Raw genomic sequence first — 19,377 nt, forward strand, 5'->3', positions numbered from 1 at the left:
CGGGCAAAAATAAAATCCTTTCCTGTATTTGGCCCCCTCTTTGAGCTCCTCCCTCTTTAGTCTTGCCCCTTTTCCTTACCTCCCATTCCCTCCCCCCAGTCCCTTGCTGCGGTGGGCATGGCTGTCTCCATGGGTTCCAGGGAAGCAAGTTGTCCAAGCTTGGAGCAGGATGTCTTCAGACACACGGGGTGTCCTCGGCATCCTTTGCATATTTGTAAAGAAGGTGAGCCCATTTCCACTTGGTATTGTATAACAAGGACCCTTGTGAACATATTATCCAGGGAGGGATGAAAAAGAGAGAGAGAGATGGAGAGAGAATCTGATCTCCATTCTGTAGAACATCTTAATGACCCCTAGGACATAACTTTGAAATAGACAAACCTTGTCTATTTCTTGGACACCATTTAGTCAGCTTTAATGGGTTCAATTTTTTTAAAGATTTTTATTTATTTATTTGACAGACAGAGATCACAAGTAGGCAGAGAGGCAGGCAGAGGGAGAGGAGGAAGCAAGCTCCCTGCTGAGCAGGAGCTGGATGTGGGGCTCGATCCCAGGACCTTAGGATCTTGACCTGAGCCAAAGGCAGAGGCTTTAACCCACTGAGCCACCCAGGCGCTCCTGGGTTCAATTTTCTATATAATTTCACCAAACGTCTCACACGAATGAAATTCTACTTTCTATTTTAGAAAAGGTATATTTGGTCCACAGAAATACATTCCCGCCGGAGATGAAAGACCACATTTGCCAACAACCAAATTTTGTTTACCCTCATGAAGGTGGATCTTAGAATTTATGCTTTATGATTATGGACAAGAAAACCAGTGGGCCAAACACAGATGACAAGCTACCATTCCTGCAGACAGGCCTCACTTGCTGTGTGTGGCCAACCATCGGGTCTTCCAGGAAACTTTCTGTTGGCATTGAACGTGCATTGAGCCTCAGTAGGAGGAATCTTTGAACGTACGGTGTGATTTAGAGAGGACATTGAAAAACTCTATGTGAGCGTCAGACAGGACAGCCAACAGCCTGCAAATTTGAGTTTTATTTTGTTTCATTCAAACTTCCCAGGATGTTATAAATAATGTTTTTCCCCCGTGCTTTCATTTTGTGCAAGCACGGAGATTTTTGTCCTCCAGTATTTTTCCCAACTGCTAATAAATATACATAGTCATCAGCAATAAAGGGCAACGTGTAATCTGTCCCTGAACCAACTCACCTGTAGTGGCTTCTCCATTGTCATTCTGAGCCTGTTGCCAGGCGCTCACAGGGAGGAATATTCAGTGTCCCTGACAGCTGGGTCTTTTACTAACCCTCTCCCGCACCACACTTGGGGCTCAGAATCTGAGAAATGAAATTCCCAATTCTTCCAAGTTTTCTCAGGGACTGTCCTTCCCACCCTCAGCCTGCCTACGCCCTTCAGACGGGCTGCCCTTTCCTGGGCAGATTTCTGAAATCCCTTTGATGGGCAAACATTCAATTTCAGGTGGGCCTCAGGGAAAAAAGTAGCAAAACACACCACAAAAGGAAATGTACACTTGTGATGTTGAGCACAGCACCGAAAAGGAGAGTTTCAAAGAGAGGAAAACAACTTGAAATATTAACTGGTGAGCATCAGAATTGTTCTTCAAAGAGCTGAGTGACACATCACGGAAAACATTGTAATTACCTGTTATTAAATTTAATACCTCAAATAGATGGTGTTCCATTTTTTCCCCCCAAAAGCAGATTGCTCACCTGATTGAAAAATCGTTTTTGAGCCTTTACCCCAAACCCAGTTTTTAAACTTCTGTTGTGATCTGGTTTGTTTCCCTTACTTTGTCAATCTGACCATTTAATCGTTTCTACCTTTTCTAGTTCATACTCAAGGACCCAAAACTACCCACCTTATTTATGTGAGGAGTTACTGTTACCCCAAGCCCCAAATTTTCAGGACTTTTGAAGGATCTGCTAAGTTCAAGCAGTGTCTCTATATCCCCTGGTCAAAAGGGTAGATTCTTGTGGACACTTATGTAGATTTCCCGGAAAGTCTCCACAACTTTCATCCTAACCCCACCTTTCCAGTGCATTTCTGAGGGTTCCTGACAAGACTTCTGCTCCAGTTAGCTGTTTCAGAGGGACACCCTTGAAGGGCCAGAGGGCAGAGCCCAGAGGTTCAGGCTCTAAAACCCATGATCCTAGTGAGGGTGGTGGGATTTTTTTTTTTCTTAAATAAAAAACACGCATTTTAAGAAATAATTTCAAATCCTTATGGAAGCTGCATGATGCAGAAATAAATCCATCTTACTTTGACTTTGAAAATATTTTTATTTGAATAGTAAATAGTTATACAGTTGAAACAGTTCTATTGAAGCTTTCTATAAATAGCTAACAATTAAGAAAATAATGTATGTAGAAAAGAGATTGCATTTAAAAGTAAGAGCTGTCGGTTGTATGAGGGCTCCAGGGTCCCTCTAAGCAGAATAAAATGGTAGGTTGTCTGTTAATCGCTCAGATAGGTATAAAAGTTAAAACTTTTAACAGATCCCTTTAGAAAAAGGCTCTCTTCTAAAATGCACAGTGAAATGTCAAGAGTGGCAGGGGTGGGTGAAGCGTACCAAAAAAAAAAAAAAGATCTGCAATCAAATAATATCATAATCTTCATAATTAATATAAATAAATAAAGAATAAATAACAATTACTCATAAATCAACATATACATTTAGAGAGAACTCATATAGTCCTACCTCAACAAAGATGATCAAACCAAAGAGTCTTATGTGAAGTACTGAGGCAGTTTCTACAGCATTTTCTGAATATTCCCTTCCCTCCCCCCCCCAAAACAATCCCAAACAGACAACAGTTCAAGGCATTTGTGGCTATACTAAAGAAAACTCTTTTTTAAGCAATTTGATTTGTTCACATACAAAAAGGTAAAGCCAGACTCCAGCAGTTCACAAGCCATAATAAAGCTAATCGTGTGGGAAGTTCAATTTACAGCCTGTGAAATATAAAGGCATTTATTCCTCAAGATTCACCCAAAACAACCCGTACGCTACATACATAGAGAGCAGAGATTGGTAGGCGAGAGCAAACGCATTTCTAGACCATGAACACAGCGAATACTAGCAAGAAAAACAGCTCTCCGCTCCAAGGGGGAAGCTTCCAACCACGAGACAAACGCGTACAGCTTTTCCCTCTTGTACAGAAAAGAGATGGGCTCCTGTTGCGCCAAGTGGGGAAAGGGGACACAACGCAAAAGGGGTGGGGGGTCCAAAAGGAGTCACAACGAGAGGACCGGGGTTACCGTCACGCCACACCAAGAGAAGCGGAGACAACACTTTCACCGGGGGTGAGCGCCCCCGGCGCGGACGCGGGTTCAGGGCGCGCAGGGCGCGCTCTCCTCGTGGGTCTCCAAGAGAAGGCACAGTTCCGGGGCGGGGAGTGGAGGCCGGGGTGGAGGGCGCGCTCTAGCAGGCCGGACGCACCGGGACCTGCAGGAGGATCACCTGTCTGTTCTCGGACGGGTGGCACTTGTTGATGTGCCGCGTGAGACCGGGCGAGCTGTAGAAGGTGGCCGGGCAGTACTTGCAAGGGAACACCTGGGCGGCGTGCAGCAGGCGCAGGTGGCGCTCCTGGGCTCCCTTGCTGGGGAACGTCTCCCCGCACACCGGGCACAGGTGGCACTCGGCCGACGCGCTCAGGCCCAGCACGCCGGCCGCCTCGCCGTCGCCGGCCGCCTCCTGGGGCGCCTTTTCGTCAGGCCCAGGGTACAAAGCCAGTAGGTCCTCAGACGGAGGCGCAGGCGGCGCGCTCTTGGCCTGCAGCGCCTGGTGGTGCGCCAGCAGGTGCTTGCGCAGATAGGCCTGGCGGCGGAACTTCTTGGCGCAGTGGTGGCACTCGTAGAGCCCGTCCTCGGAGCCCGACTCGGACACGCCGCCGGGGCTCGGCGTGTCGCGGTCGCTGCCGCCGCCTGTCGCCTCCCGCGCTTCAGCCCTGGCAGCGGTTTCAGGCTCGGACGCGCGGGCGGCAGCGGGCGCAGGCCGCGGTTTGTGCCAGCGGCGGTGCGAGGCCAGGTTGGCGGGGCAGCTGAAGACCTTGGCGCACTCGGGGCAGCGGTACTCCACGCGCACAATGCGCGAGCACTTGTGCTGCGCCAGCGCGAACGGGTCGGCGTACTCCTCCTTGCAGAGCTGACAGATGAACTCGCCCAGCGGCCGCGCCGCGCCCCCCGCCCGGCCCCGAGGCGCCTCCACTGGGCCCTCCTTGATCTTGAGCCCCAGCACAGGCGACGTGGTCACCTCGTCCTCGAAGTGCAGCTTGCGGATGGCTTTGGGCTTCTTGGCGCCCGGGGCCTTGGCTACCTTGGCGGGCGGCTCAGCGGCGGCGGCGGTGGGGGGCGCGGGCCGCTTCCCCGGGGGCCGCAGGGAGGCAGCGGGGGGCAGCGGGGGACCGGGACCTGGGCCGCGGGCCGCCTCGGCGCCCGCGGAGAACGCCGTGCCCATCTTGAGCTCGGCGGGCGCAAAGAGCAGCGGGTCGCCGCCGCAGGTGCCGCCGCCGCCCGTGCCGTTCGCGCCGGCGCCGGCGCCGGCGCCGCCTCCGAGCAGAGCGGCGGGCGTGGGGAAGGACTCTGCGGAGACCGGTGACCCGAGGTTGAAGCTGCGCTCGAAGTACTTGTGCTTCTCGTGCTCGCGGCTCACCGGCCGCGTGGGGCTGTAGAGCGGCGCTGGGTGCGCGGCCTCTGGGTTGCCGAAGTGCGCGGCCCGCGGGCCCGGCGGGGGCGGCGGCGGGCCCGGCGCGCAGGCGAGCGCGGCAGCGAGCGCCGCATGGGCGCGCTCCGCGGGCGGCAGCAGCGATCCCGGCCCCGCGTTCGGCGCCGGGGGCGAGGCGCGGGCGCCCCCGCAGCCAGGCGAGAGCAGCAGCGCGCGGTCGCCGTCCTCGCCGCCGCGGACCCGGTAGGACACGGGCGTGGACTTCTTGCTGCGCTTCACCAGGAAGCCGCGGGGCATGTTGGCGCGGCGCGAGGGCAAGGCACTGGCTCGGTCCCACCTCCGCGCTAGGCCCTGGCGGCACTCAGTGCCCCCGGCCCATGGCCTGGACGCGGCGGCTGCGGGACTCGCGTGGCACTGGCGGCGGCTCGGCCCGGCTCTGCGCCCAGCACGCGCGTCCCTGTCCCCGGGCCCGGGAGCCGCTCCCTTTTAACTGGGGGAGGGGGCCATTGTTCTCGCCTCCCGCTTCCCCCGGAGCCAATCAGCGCGCCCGCAGCTCCTCCGCCTGGTCGGGTGGGAGGGCGAAGGGGCGGCAAAAAGGAGGCCGGGACTCGGGGGTCGCCCGGTAGGTGCGGCAGATGTACCTGAGGGCGCGGGGCCCCCGCGCGCGCCCCGCTGCAGCCCCGACCGACGCCGCCGCCCCGCCCGGCCCAGGCACACGCCCGGCCCCGCCTCCCTTCACGGTCTGCTGCTCCTCTATGGGGAGGCGCACGTGCCTGGGCTTTGTGTCTCTCCTCCGGGGGGCGCGGAGCCGCCAAATGGGCCCGTCCATCAGCACGACAATGCACGCCCCCCTCCCGCGCGGGGATTACCCGCGGGTCGCGAGCAAAATAGCAACAAAGGAGAAGAATGGCCCCAAATATGTCAGGAGGGTTCAATCCGCGAGCCGGAGCGGAGGGGGAAGTTGTGCGCGCTGATTGGGTAGGGGCGGCGGTGGGCAGCAGCAGGCGCCAGGGAGATCTGAGTGCGGCTGCTGGGGCGGGAGAGGGGTCGGGGGAGACGCAGGGACTCCGCCTGGTGCTTGGGAAATAATCAAAAATCGAAAATAGCGGCAAAGCCCGGACGGCCGAGAGCCTCGGCCGGGTGGGCCACGGGACCGAGGACCTAAGCGAAAATGGGACCCTGGGGTTCCAACTTGGGTAGAGGATTTGGCCTTCAGGCTGCAGCCAGGGACGATGTTTGCGTCCACGGCCTTCGTGCGCCCGTGTGCGTCTGGAAGGTTTTATCTGGAGTTTTAGAAACAGTTGGCACCGCACTTCTTTAATCGCCAGCAGACGCAGCCCAAGAGCAGGGCGCGGTGACGGGGCGGGGGGGGGCGGTGGTGGTGGTGGTAAGTTAGGCTGGGTTCCAAAAGGAACTTGAATTTCTGAACTTTTGTTTTTGTTTTTTAAGTTCTCAGAGGCTCAAGGATTGGCACCTAGGCCACTCTGAGCCTCCGTGAGGCGCGGGGCTGGGTTGATTCGGGAGGAGTTGGCCAAAGGCCGAAACGCGCCGTCGGCCGCGTGCGCCCCACTGAAGTTGGTTTCCGCTCTCCTTGCGCCGCCTCATGCATTTTCATTCGGAGCGGGCATTTTGTCTGCCGGCTGACATCAGATGCTAAATCAAGGGCTCCAATCAAGGCGCAGCGGAATAAAGGGGCCGCCTGTCTGGGCGCGGGGGCCCCCCCGGAGCCGTGCCCCCTTCACCTTTGTGAAGGAAATTAACCTCCCGCTATTGAGCGCCGGTCGCGGCCAATCTGGACGCAAAAGAGACGCGTGCTGCCGGCCGGGGGGAGGTGGGGGCAATCTGTCCTTAGAGGCAGGCTGCGGCCTCGGAGAGGACAAGCTGCCTCCCCCTCTTGCCACCAGGAAAAGACAACAACGAAGATCCACACACTTACAATCCCTTACTCACCACCTCGGCAGCCCCGTTTGGACCCAGATCGAGCACTTTGCCTTCGTCCTCTTCCCAGCCCAGCCCCATGGAACACAAAAGGCAGAATCTCCGGGGTACCTGGGCAGAACCCCAAGAGTGCAGAGTGGGCCTGATCACCCATCACTAGAGAACAAATAGCAAAGCCGCAGAAATTGTTATTATTATGTTGTGTCACTCACTTTATTGAGAGAGAAGGAAACGGACAATTTTTTCTGGAAAACTCTGTGCACCTATATAGATAATGCTGAGTTTTGTTATGTTTAATGCTGAACTGAAGGTATTTAATTGTTTTTGGATTTTCCCTCTAAAAATACCCTGGTGGGGAAATTAAGCAGATTTTTTTATACCAGAATCCACATGAGTAATAAGTTGTAATGGGGAAAATTGTTAGGCTTATTTAATCAAAGGGTTAATCTAGTTGGTTAATCAAAAGGAAAGATGTTTGATTTTATGTTTGTGATCTTTTTTTTAAACTCAGACTAAAAAGAGTACAATACATATAATGGACTATATTTTGAAAGCGCTCACCCTCGTTTTAAAAATGCTAACTGCAGTGAATGCTAGTCCTCAAAAAAAGTTAGAAATTCTAAAATGAGTTTATCTAAAAGTTATAAATATGTTTTCATCTAAAAGAAACTGATGTTATTTCCTTGCTCTTTTGAGCGCTGATTAATACTGCTGATGAAATTAGAAGTAGGAGAGGGATTCCGGGACAGCTTTGGCCAATTTTATTTTCTAATCACGAATCCCATCTGGATTGTGGAATAATAGGGCGGGGGCTCGGCCCGCTGTCCCCAACTGACTGCGGGGTATTTGGTCTTGCATGTGTAACACTGCTTTCATTCAACAGATAACAGTGAGTTAGTCACCTTGTGAATCCTTTAAAAATAACAACACCCATAATTGTAAAGAGGGCTGGGGGGGGGGGGGGCGGCGGCAAAAGAACCAAACCAAAGCAAAAATCCTTCCTGAATGCAGGGAATTTAAACGGGTTCTGAATTAAGCCTAGAGGATCTATTGAACAGTATTGAGATACTGAGATTCAATGGATCTTTTGCTTAGTTTGTGGTTTTTAGTCTTGCCAGGGAGAGTGAAATCTGTTTTCAGACGAGTATGGCCAAAATAAATGGAAACCTGAAAGGTGCTAGTATTAGAAACTAATTTCAAGTCTCAGGACTGGGGAAGAATTAGGCTGAGGGCGCACGCACACACCGGCAACCTCCAAAAGTAGGTACAGCCTTGCACCTGGTCGTAAGTTTCGGTTGTCTTCTGAGTGATCTCATTTCTCAAAATCTGCGCGCCTGCAATCCCCACCCTCCCTACGGGGCCATCGGGTTGAAACATTTGTCTTCTGGAAAGAGCAAAGCACCACCACCCTGCGCCCCGGCGGCCGGCCTTTAACGCACTGCGATTCCGAGTGGGCGCCGCGTGGAGTTGGATCGGGGAAACACTGAGCCGTGCTTTGCCTCGCTCCAGAGGATCTTCACCGGAGTCGGCGAGCAAAGGGATCCAAGGCAGATCCCCAAGTGTCCTTCCCAGGCCTCAGGCGACTCCTCCCCTTCCTGTGGGGTCGGTCCTGAGCCGCGCTTTGGAAACACGCGGCAGCCTTAGTGCTTCTCAGCCTTGCAGACCCCGCTGCGGCTTCTTCCTTTGACAGCCGAAGGGCTGGGGGTCGCGGGCGCTCTATTTTTTTTTTTTTTTTTCCGGTACTGGTGTCCCAGGCAGCCGTCGGGGAGAGCGCCGGGGTTCACTGTGAACCCCAGCTCAAGAGTCTAGCTCCGGGGAGTTTCCCGAAAGCGCGAAGCTTGGAAATAGGCTCCAAAAGCGGGGGATTTCGGCCTAGGAATTGCCCGGTGGGGTGTCGCGCAATCCAGGCGGTCACTGAGCTCCTGAGAGGCGGAGACGGGAGGGTCCGCAATCCTACCGCGCTGCGCGTTTAGCGACGTGCGGTGGGGCGACGGGGTTGACAGCGCTCCCCCGCCAACACCCCTACCCCCATTCTGCAGTGGACCCCTCTCCGGGACTCACAGGAACCGCACCCCAGGCCCTCTCTGCCCACCTGCCGCGCCCCGGCCTGAACCGCGCGTTAACGCCGCCGAACCCGCAGTCAGGTCCCGGAGGGGCCCGCTCCCTAGTGCGCGGGGCGAACGCGGGGCCCGAGCCTGGGAGAGGCTTTGTGTTTGCAGGAATGAGGGGTTGTTGTGTCAGTCCCAGGGGCACGCGAGAGACACGCGCAGCCCGCCTGCCGCCCCGCCCGGCCCGGTCCGGCCTCCAGGCACCTTCCGGGCACCCGCCCGCGGGCCGCTGTCTTTGTTCGGCACATTAGCATAAAGCTGCCACGGATCTCCCGTTTAAATAATTCCACACAAAAGGAGAGTGCATGAAAGAGAGCGAACAAGGGAGAATCCGCGAGGCTGCGCCTTCCGCAGGGCGCGGGGAGGGACCGCGCTCAAGTATTTCCCTCCCCTCGAGTTTCGAGTGCACCCGGCAATCTGCTGCGCACCCATTATTCGGCCTGGGGCCGACGGGGTGGCTGGCCGCCCCTTTTATCCTCCCGAGTGTGCCGTCGGGGCCACTGCACGCTCTGTGAAGTGCCCTCGGGGCTGTTTGTTTTTGCCTTGGGTGGGACCCTGGGAGCGGGGCCAGAGGCTCCCGGGCCCCGCAATGGGAAGGGTGGTGCTGGCGAAGCCAGAAAATGTGGAAAAGCCATAAGCGGAGAATTATGCCAATTAGAGCTGGAATGTCACAGAACGGACCGGGATGACACTGAACGTGGGGCGCACGAGGGAACTGCTTGCACCTGTGAAGCGGCGGCCGCACTGCACGCGCGCCGCCGTCTCAGACAACGCAGCAACACTATCCGCAACAGAAACTGACCGGAAAGGGCACGCGACTCCGATCCTCCTCGTCGCCCGCCCCAGGCGGAACCAAAAGGTGGCCAGGCCCCTGCGGGCCATAAGGGGCGCAAACTTCGCCTTGGCCTCAGTGCCCCTTTTCTTGTGGCTGCTTTGGGGTTTGGGTGTAAGTGTTCATTCCCTGCACCCACTATCCCTCTCCTACCCCGGTCCCCCGCTCCCTGCGACTCCTATCTCTGGCCTTCCTCCTCCTCTGCCCCACTCCCGTCCCTCTTATTCCCCCCTTTCCGTCTTCTCCTACTCCCCTTGCCTCTTTCTCCACCCCTCCCTCCCCTCCTTTCCAGACTCTCCCCCTCCCCCCAACCCCCGCCGTTCTCCAGCCTTCCACTTCCAGTCTAGCCACCCTCAACTTTCTCTTCCCTAGATTCTCCCCTTTTTTCTGTCAGGTTCTACCCTTGCGACTCCCTCTCCCCACCCCCACCCCCCATCCTTCTCTCTAGCTCTCTCTCCTCTCCCCTCCCGTCGGCCCGACCGTCGCTTTCCTCCCCGACTCTTCTCTCCCCTTCTCTTTTCCCTTCCCCCCTCCCTTCCTCTTCCCCCACCCTTCTCCCCCTCTGGCTCTCCCCCCTCCCCGCAGGCCAACGTGTGTTATTTTATTTGTCTAGAGAAAGCCTATTTGTTCAGTGATGTGTGGCCTCCTGGCCGCCGGCTTTAATGGGGAATGCGGAGGCTTGGTTTCTGTGAGCATTAGCATACAGCTGCCGGCTCGCGGCCCGGTCCCCGGCGCTCGCCGCATCCCAGCCTTATCATCACCTCTTCTCTCAACCAGAAAACAATCAACAGCTCCTCACAAGCGGCACTTTCGAGCCCCTCTCCCTGCTTCTTAGCCAGCGCTCTCTCACCCGGAGCTGGGTTCGTTCTCTCTCTCTCTCTCTCTCTCTCTCACACACACACACACACACACACTCACACACACACGCGCGCGCGCGCGCGCACACACACACACACACACACACACACACACACTCTTCTTCTAAGAGTAAATATTGACTGGCTGGCTTTACGTTTTTTCCTCCATGCAGTGCTCCCTTTCCCCTACCAGCTTTCTTTTGGCCTTCCTGTGATATTTGGGTGTAATACAAGGAGCCATTTTTGGAAACGGGGTGGGTATCCTCTATCACACACCCACATACCAGCGTCAGAGGCCTTGGGGAAATTGACTTTGGTGTTTTCTTGTCACTGTGCTTTGTTCAAAATGATAGAATTCCAAGATCAGCCTTCATTTGAGCCCAAGATGTCCCCAGGTCAACAGCAAATGCTGAAATACTCAGGGAGTTCAGGCATTCATCTGTCTCTACAGAATCTTTGCTCGACACTGAAGTCCAAATATTGTTCTCTCGGAAGCCCTTTCTTTGGCAAGGCTTTATCATCAGTGAGGAGTAAATACCTTTATTCTCTTGAAGCCCTTAACATAGCTAGTGTCAGGCCCAAATCAATGACCCCTGGGTTCTTCTCTATTCTTCTTACCGAAGTTGTCCCTGGGTGGTAAAATGCTGAAGTCCACCCAGAGATGCCAAAGTTCCTGCCCAGACTTGGGAAATTACTCACTTTGTGAATGTGGAACAGTTGTGAGAATGACCTCCTCAGACATTTTGTAGACTAAAACCCATTCTGCACATTTTTCAAATCCCAGCCTACTTTTTCAAAAGCAGCAAAGAAAAACTTACTGTCACATGAATGCGTGATTCAATTTTAAGGTCGGCATTGTCATGTGGGATCGCATTTGTGTGACTAAAAGGCTTTCAAGGGTAATACTTGGTTGCAGAAATCCTAACCCTTGATCCTTTTTGAGGTGGTTGTTAATCTCCACCCATGGGTCCCAGGGCCTGTCACAGAAACTCACTCCTTTTCTGATGAGTTTCACTCAGGACCTCTCGGGGAAGGGAGTGGGAGGGGTGGGTGAATAGATCCTCAAGCTGACTTATGTGGTGGACCCTGAAATGTGGTTTCACGTGTGTTGGTTTGCAGTTTGAAGAGCCAACCGGTAGGGATTGTTCTCTCAGTTACACAGTTTGTAGTATGTGGCCGAAGCTGGGCCTCCCTCTAAGTGACCCACGCATTTGTGTAAAACATACGTGTGAAGGATTAGCGGACTTTATTGCTTGCTTTTGCCTGCTTCAGAAAAATCAAACCTAGTGTTCTGGAACAATTGTCTTTTTGAGAAGTATCAGTTTGATAAGGGGTGTATAATTCTGTAACACCAACTATGATTTTCCCTCCTAATAGCTGAGTGACAAGTGTAATTGTGCCAACTTTGGCTGAATGTTGACATAAATACAAAAAATTTTGAAAAACCGGAATTGCATCCATGAAAACGATTTCAAACCCTGTTGATCAAAAAATTCGGTCGTGAATTGTGTCACACCATTAAAAGAGATCCAAATAAATGAAAACTATTGTTGTTCCTGCATCCATATGTTTTCTAGTGGACACTAAATTTGCTTTATTTATAAGAAAGAGGGTTTGGGAGCCATGTTACAGGTGACATGTACCAGAGGTCCCGGTGCAAAGCAAGTGCTAAGGGTTAAAGGAAATGAACTGCGTTGATTGCCCACTAATATTTTTCTCATCTAAAACCTGTTAAAACATGTTAGCCTGTGTGACCTTAAGAGTTTTCATTCTCATAACCTACAACGTCAAAATACAGAAATTGTGATACCACCTGCCTCATTTTCAAAGTTCACATAAACAGCTCTTATGACATTAGATTACAGGGCTAATTCCTCATCGTCTGTTTCACCGATTTTCCATACTGGGCTCATGGTTTTCTTTTCTTTTCTTTTTTTATTATTATTTTTTTAATCACCAAGGAGTAGTACTGGGTAAACATGTGAAGAACTGAGAACACTGGCGGCAGGGCATTTAGGGAAATCTATCAGAATCACACCCAACGTAAAAACAAGTCTTGCACAGTGTATCCTATTTTATTGCTGAAATGGATTATTCTGCACCGGAACTAGCCTGATGTTCAAAAGCATCTCCCTGCCCCAGAATAGAGACCCACGGCCGTGCGCCACCTACTGGAATGATAGAAAACTACAGGCGTTTGTGGAGGTGGAAAAAGAAGTCACAAAAAAAGCACGGTGGTGCTTGGTTGTCAAGCCAGGCTTCAGAGAGGTTTCCTCTTTACACCGAGCACTTCGCCGAACTCCACGTGGGAACACAACAAAGTGGAGACGTGGCCACACCTAAATGATGCCTGGCCACGCGTACATGGGCAGATGGTAGTGGTTATAGTGCAGGTAGTCAAGAATGCTCTTCTCCACCAATGACTTGTAGATGGTTTCCTGGTAGAATCTTTTGAGATAATTCCGGGGCTTCTCCTTCAGGTTAATTTCCTCATCTTCTATTTGCCGGGCTAACTGTTCTATGGAGGGAAGGTCTTCCTCCTGGAAAACACAGGAAGAGGCAAGATAACAGAAATTACTTGGACAGTAAGAGGGCAGTTTCACTGAAATGAAAAAAAAGCACTCATCTACCCAAGGACGGTCTTCCCCATCCCCACCCCCACCCCCGCCAAGGTTTCTAAATTTTTTATTTTTAATTGTGGCAAAATACACATAAGATTTACCGCTTTAACCCTTTTTAAAAAAATAATATAAAGGTTAGTTTATTTAAATAGTAACCCAGGACACACATATAAGAAAGTCATCCAATTATGAAGAAAGCAGAATTGTGCCATGTAATCCTACTTTCTGTCTGTGAATCTACTACTCTGGGTACTTCATGTCAGTGGGATCAAACAGCATTTGTCTTCTTCTGACTGGTCTATTTCACTTGGCGTAATGTTCTCAAGGTTTAGCAAGAATAGTAATGTCAAGCTCTTAATATTCAGATAAAAATTATCTATAGATCACACTTGTTTTAAAAATAAGAAAGGAGGGGGGAGGAGTCAAGATGGCGGAGAAGTAGCAGGCTGAGACTACTTCGGGTAGCGGGAGATCAGCTAAATAGCTTATCTAAAGATTGCAAACACCTACAAATCCAACGGGAGATTGAAGAGAAGAAGAACAGCAATTCCAGAAACAGAAAATCAACCACTTTCTGCAAGGTAGGACTGGCGGAGAAGTGAATCCAAAGCGACTGGAAGATAGACCGCGGGGGGAGGGGCCGGCTCCCGGCGAGCGGCGGAGCAACGGAGCAAAATCAGGACTTTTAAAAGTCTGTTCTGCTGAGGGACATCGCTCCAGAGGCTTAACTGGGGTGAAGCCCAGGCGGGGTCAGCGCGGCCTCAGGTCCCGCAGGGTCGCAGAAGGATCGGGGATGTCTGAGTGTCGCAGAGCTTACCGGTATTAGAACGGGGAAGCCGGCTGCAGAGACAGAGCCGAGGAGTGACTCTCAGCTCAGGGTTGCCTTGAACCGGTCGCAGGCTCGGTCAGCTCGGAGCGCAGCCGGAGGCCAGGGTGACAGGAGTCATTGGGCGCTGTTCTCTGAGGGCAAACTGAGGAGTGGGGCCCCGGGCTCTCGGGTCCTCCGGGCCGGAGACCGGGAGGCCGCCATCTTCATTCCCGCCCTCCGGAACTCTACGGAAAGCGCTCAGGGAACAAAACCAAACCGAGCGGATTACTCAGCTACTCAGCGCGGCCCCAGGTAAGGGCGGTGCAACTCCGCCTGGGACAAAGACGCTTGAGAATCACTACAACAGGCCCCTCCCCCAGAAGATCAACGGGAAACCCAGCCAGGACCAAGTTCACCTACCAAGGAGAGCGGCGGAATTCCAGAGGAGAAGAAAGCAAAGCACAGAACTCATGGCTTTCTCCCCATGACTTTTTAACCTTGCAGTTAATTTAATTTTTTTTTCATTTTCAATTTTTTTTTCTTTTTCTCTTCTTCTGCTAATTTTTTTAACTTTTATCGTTTTCTTTTTTTAACGTTTTCTAAATAGTTTATCTAATATATATATATTTTTTTCCTCTTTTTATATTTTTTCTTTATCGGCTTTCTTTTTTTTAATAGTTTCTTTTTTTTTTTCTTTCTTTCTGAACCCCTTTTTATCCCCTTTCTCCCCCCTCACAATTCGGGATCTCTTCTGATTTGGCTAAAGCATATTTTCCTGGGGTTGTTGCCACCCTTTTAGTATTTTACTTGCTCCTTCATAAACTCTTATCTAGACAAAATGACAAGGCAGAAAAATTCACAACAAAAAAAAGAACAAGAGGCTAAGGCTACCAAAGGCTAGGGACCTAATCAACACAGACATTGGTAATATGTCAGATATAGAGTTCAGAATGACGATTCTCAAGGTTCTAGCCGGGCTTGAAAAAGGCATGGAAGATATTAAAGCAACCCTCTCGGGAGATATAAAAGCCCTTTCTGGAGAAATAAAAGAACTAAAATCTAACCAAGTTGAAATCAAAAAAGCTATTAATGAGGTGCAATCAAAAATGGAGGCTCTCACTGCTAGGATAAATGAGGCAGAAGAAAGAATTAGCGATATAGAAGACCAAATGACAGAGAATAAAGAAACTGAGCAAAAGAGGGACAAACAGCTACTGGACCACGAGGGGAGAATTCGAGAGATAAGTGACACCATAAGACGAAACAACATTAGAATAATTGGGATTCCAGAAGAAGAGGAAACAGAGAGGGGAGCAGAAGGTATATTGCAGAGAATTATTGGAGAGAATTTCCCCAATTGGCAAAGGGAACAAGCATCAAAATCCAGGAGGTTCAGAGAACCCCCCTCAAAGTCAATAAGAATATGTCCACACCCCGTCACCTAATAGTAAAATTTACAAGTCTTAGTGACAAAGAAAAGATCCTGAAAGCAGCCCGGGAAAAGAAGTCTATAACATACAATGGTAAAAATATTAGATTGGCAGCAGACTTATCCACAGAGACCTGGCAGGCCAGAAAGAGCTGGCATGATATATTCAGAGTACTAAATGAGAAAAACATGCAGCCAAGAATACTATATCCAGCTAGGCTATCATTGAAAATAGAAGGAGAGATTAAAAGCTTCCAGGACAAACAAAAACTGAAAGAATTTGCAAATACCAAACCAGCTCTACAGGAAATATTGAAAGGGGTCCTCTAAGCAAAGAGAGACCCTAAAAGTAGTAGATCAGAAAGAAACAGAGACAATATACAATAACAGTCACCTTACAGGCAATACAATGTCACTAAATTCATATCTCTCAATACTTACCCTGAATGTTAATGGGCTAAATGCCCCAATCAAAAGACACAGGGTATCAGAATGGATAAAAAAACAAAACCCATCTATATGTTGCCTACAAGAAATTCATCTTAAACCCGAAGACACCTCCAGGTTTAAAGTGAGGGGGTGGAAAAGAATTTACCATGCTAATGGACATCAGAAGAAAGCAGGAGTGGCAATCCTTATATCAGATCAATTAGATTTTAAGCCAAAGACTATAATAAGAGAGGAGGAAGGACACTATATCATACTCAAAGGAACTGTCCAACAAGAAGATCTAACAATTTTAAATATCTATGCCCCTAACGTGGGAGCAGCCAACTATATAAACCAATTGATAACAAAATCAAAGAAACACATTGACAAGAATACAATAATAGTAGGGGATTTTAACACTCCCCTCACTGAAATGGACAGATCATCCAAGCAAAAGATCAACAAGGAAATCAAGGCCTTAAATGAAACACTGGACCAGATGGACATCACAGATATATTCAGAACATTTCATCCCAAAGCAACAGAATACACATTCTTCTCTAGTGCACATGGAACATTCTCCAGAATAGATCACATTTTTGGTCCTAAATCAAGTCTCAACCGGTATCAAAAGATTGGGATCATTCCCTGCATATTTTCAGACCACAATGCTCTAAAGCTAGAACTCAATCACAAGAGGAAATTTGGAAAGAACCCAAATACATGGAGACTAAACAGCATCCTTCTAAAGAATGAATGGGTCAACCAGGAAATTAAAGAAGAATTGAAAAAATTTATGGAAACAAATGATAATGAAAACACAACGGTTCAGAATCTGTGGGACACAACAATGGCAGTCCTGAGAGGAAAATATATAGCGGTACAAGCCTTTCTCAAGAAACAAGAAAGGTCTCAGGTACACAACCTAACCCTACACCTAAAGGAGCTGGAGAAAGAACAAGAAAGAAACCCTAAACCCAGCAGGAGAAGAGAAATCATAAAGATCAGAGCAGAAATCAATGAAATAGAAACCAAAAAAACAATAGAACAAATCAACGAAACTAGGAGCTGGTTCTTTGAAAGAATTAATAAGATTGATAAACCCCTGGCTAGACTTATCAAAAAGAAAAGAGAAAGGACCCAAATAAATAAAATCATGAATGAAAGAGGAGAGATCACAACGAACACCAAAGAGATACAGACAATTATAAGAACATAACTATGAGCAACTCTACGCCAACAAATTTGACAATCTGGAAGAAATGGATGCATTCCTAGAGACATATAAACGACCACAACTGAACCAGGAAGAAATAGAAAGCCTCAACAGACCCATAACCAGTAAGGAGATTGAAACAGTCATCAAAAATCTCCAAACAAACAAAAGCCCAGGGCCAGACGGCTTCCCGGGGGAATTCTACCAAACATTTAAAGAACTAATTCCTATTCTCCTGAAACTGTTCCAAAAAATAGAAATAGAAGGAAAACTTCCAAACTCATTTTATGAGGCCAGCATCACCTTGATCCCAAAACCAGACAAGGATCCCAACAAAAAAGAGAACTACAGACCAATATCCTTGATGAACACAGATGCAAAAATTCTCGCCAAAATACTAGCCAATAGGATTCAACAGTACATTAAAAGGATTATTCACCACGACCAAGTGGGATTTATTCCAGGGCTGCAAGGTTGGTTCAACATCCGCAAATCAATCAATGTGATACAATACGTTAATAAAAGAAAGAACAAGAACCATATGATACTCTCCATAGATGCTGAAAAAGCATTTGACAAAGTACAGCATCCCTTCCTGATCAAAACTCTTCAAAGTGTAGGGATAGAGGGCACATACCTCAATATTATCAAAGCCATCTATGAAAAACCCACCGCAAATATCATTCTCAATGGAGAAAAACTGAAAGCTTTTCCGCTAAGGTCAGGAACACAGCAGGGATGTCCCTTATCACCACTGCTATTCAACATAGTACTAGAAGTCCTAGCCTCAGCAATCAGACAACAAAAGGAAATTAAAGGCATCCAAATTGGCAAAGAAGAAGTCAAACTATCACTCTTTGCAGATGATATGATACTATATGTGGAAAACCCAAAAGACTCCACTCCAAAACTGCTAGAACTTGTACAGGAATTCAGTAAAGTGTCAGGATATAAAATCAATGCACAGAAATCAGTTGCATTTCTCTACACCAACAACAAGACAGAAGAAAGAGAAATTAAGGAGTCCATCCCATTTACAATTGCACCCAAAACTATAAGATACCTAGGAATAAACCTAACCAAAGAGACTAAGAATCTATACTCAGAAAACTATAAAGTACTCATGAAAGAAATTGAGGAAGACACAAAGAAATGGAAAAATGTTCCATGCTCCTGGATTGGAAGAATAAATATTGTGAAAATGTCTATGCTACCTAAAGCAATCTACACATTTAATGCAATTCCTATCAAAGTACCATCCATTTTTTTTCAAAGAAATGGAACAAATAATCCTAAAATTTATATGGAACCAGAAAAGACCTCGAATAGCCAACGGAATATTGAAAAAGAAAGCCAAAGTTGGTGGCATCACAATTCTGGACTTCAAGCTCTATTACAAAGCTGTCATCATCAAGACAGCATGGTACTGGCACAAAAACAGACACATAGATCAATGGAACAGAATAGAGAGCCCAGAAATGGACCCTCGACTCTATGGTCAACTCATCTTCGACAAAGCAGGAAAGAATGTCCAATGGAAAAAAGACAGCCTCTTCAATAAATGGTGTTGGGGAAATTGGACAGCCACATGCAGAAAAATGAAATTGGATCATTTCCTTACACCACACACGAAAATAGGCTCAAAATGGATGAAGGATCTCAATGTGAGAAAGGAATCCATCAAAATCCTCGAGGAGAACACAGGCAGCAACCTCTTCGACCTCAGCCGCAGCAACATCTTCCTAGGAACATCACCAAAGGCAAGGGAAGCAAGGGCAAAAATGAACTTTTGGGATTTTATCAAGATCAAAAGCTTTTGCACAGCAAAGGAAACAGTGAACAAAACCAAAAGACAACTGACAGAATGGGAGAAGATATTTGCAAATGACATATCAGATAAAGGGCTAGTGTCCAAAATCTATAAAGAACTTAGCAAACTCAACACCCAAAGAACAAAGAATCCAATCAAGAAATGGGCAGAGGACATGAACAGACATTTCTGCAAAGAAGACATCCAGATGGCCAACAGACACATGAAAAAGTGCTCCATATCACTCGGCATCAGGGAAATACAAATCAAAACCACCATGAGATATCACCTCACACCAGTCAGAATGGCTAAAATTAACAAGTCAGGAAAGGACAGATGCTGGCGAGGATGCGGAGAAAGGGGAACCCTCCTACACTGTTGGTGGGAATGCAAGCTGGTGCAACCACTCTGGAAAACAGCATGGAGGTTCCTCAAAATGTTGAAAATAGAACTACCCTATGACCCTGCAATTGCACTGCTGGGTATTTACCCTAAAGATACAAACGTAGTGATCCGAAGGGGCACATGCACCCGAATGTTTATAGCAGCAATGTCTACAATAGCCAAACTATGGAAAGAACCTAGATGTCCATCAACAGACGAATGGATAAAGAAGATGTGGTATATATACACAATGGAAT

The 19,377-nt window shown here is 49.2% G+C and overlaps 2 protein-coding genes across 4 annotated transcripts in view; both read right to left on the reverse strand.

Annotated features, from left to right (window-relative positions):
• Positions 1–2,291: 2,291 nt before the first annotated feature.
• INSM1 (INSM transcriptional repressor 1) lies at positions 2,292–5,323 on the reverse strand. The gene has a single exon (XM_047747016.1). It carries the CDS (start codon positions 4,983–4,985, stop codon positions 3,447–3,449), a length of 1,539 nt encoding a protein of 512 aa, XP_047602972.1. The 5' UTR covers positions 4,986–5,323; the 3' UTR covers positions 2,292–3,446.
• A 6,804-nt stretch (positions 5,324–12,127) lies between these two features.
• CFAP61 (cilia and flagella associated protein 61) overlaps positions 12,128–19,377 on the reverse strand; it is a 298,721-nt gene continuing 291,471 nt past the window's right edge. Inside the window, exon 27 of one of the 3 annotated variants that reach the window (XM_047743846.1) lies at positions 12,128–12,963. In XM_047743846.1, the coding sequence (XP_047599802.1) occupies positions 12,763–12,963 (201 nt within the window). In that variant the 3' untranslated portion in view covers positions 12,128–12,762. The remainder of the gene's footprint in view (positions 12,964–19,377) is intronic. The other 2 variants (XM_047743844.1, XM_047743845.1) reach the window with 2 other exon arrangements.

This window comes from Lutra lutra, chromosome 9 (genome assembly GCF_902655055.1).
Source record: "Lutra lutra chromosome 9, mLutLut1.2, whole genome shotgun sequence".
Classification (NCBI taxonomy): Eukaryota; Metazoa; Chordata; class Mammalia; order Carnivora; family Mustelidae; genus Lutra; species Lutra lutra.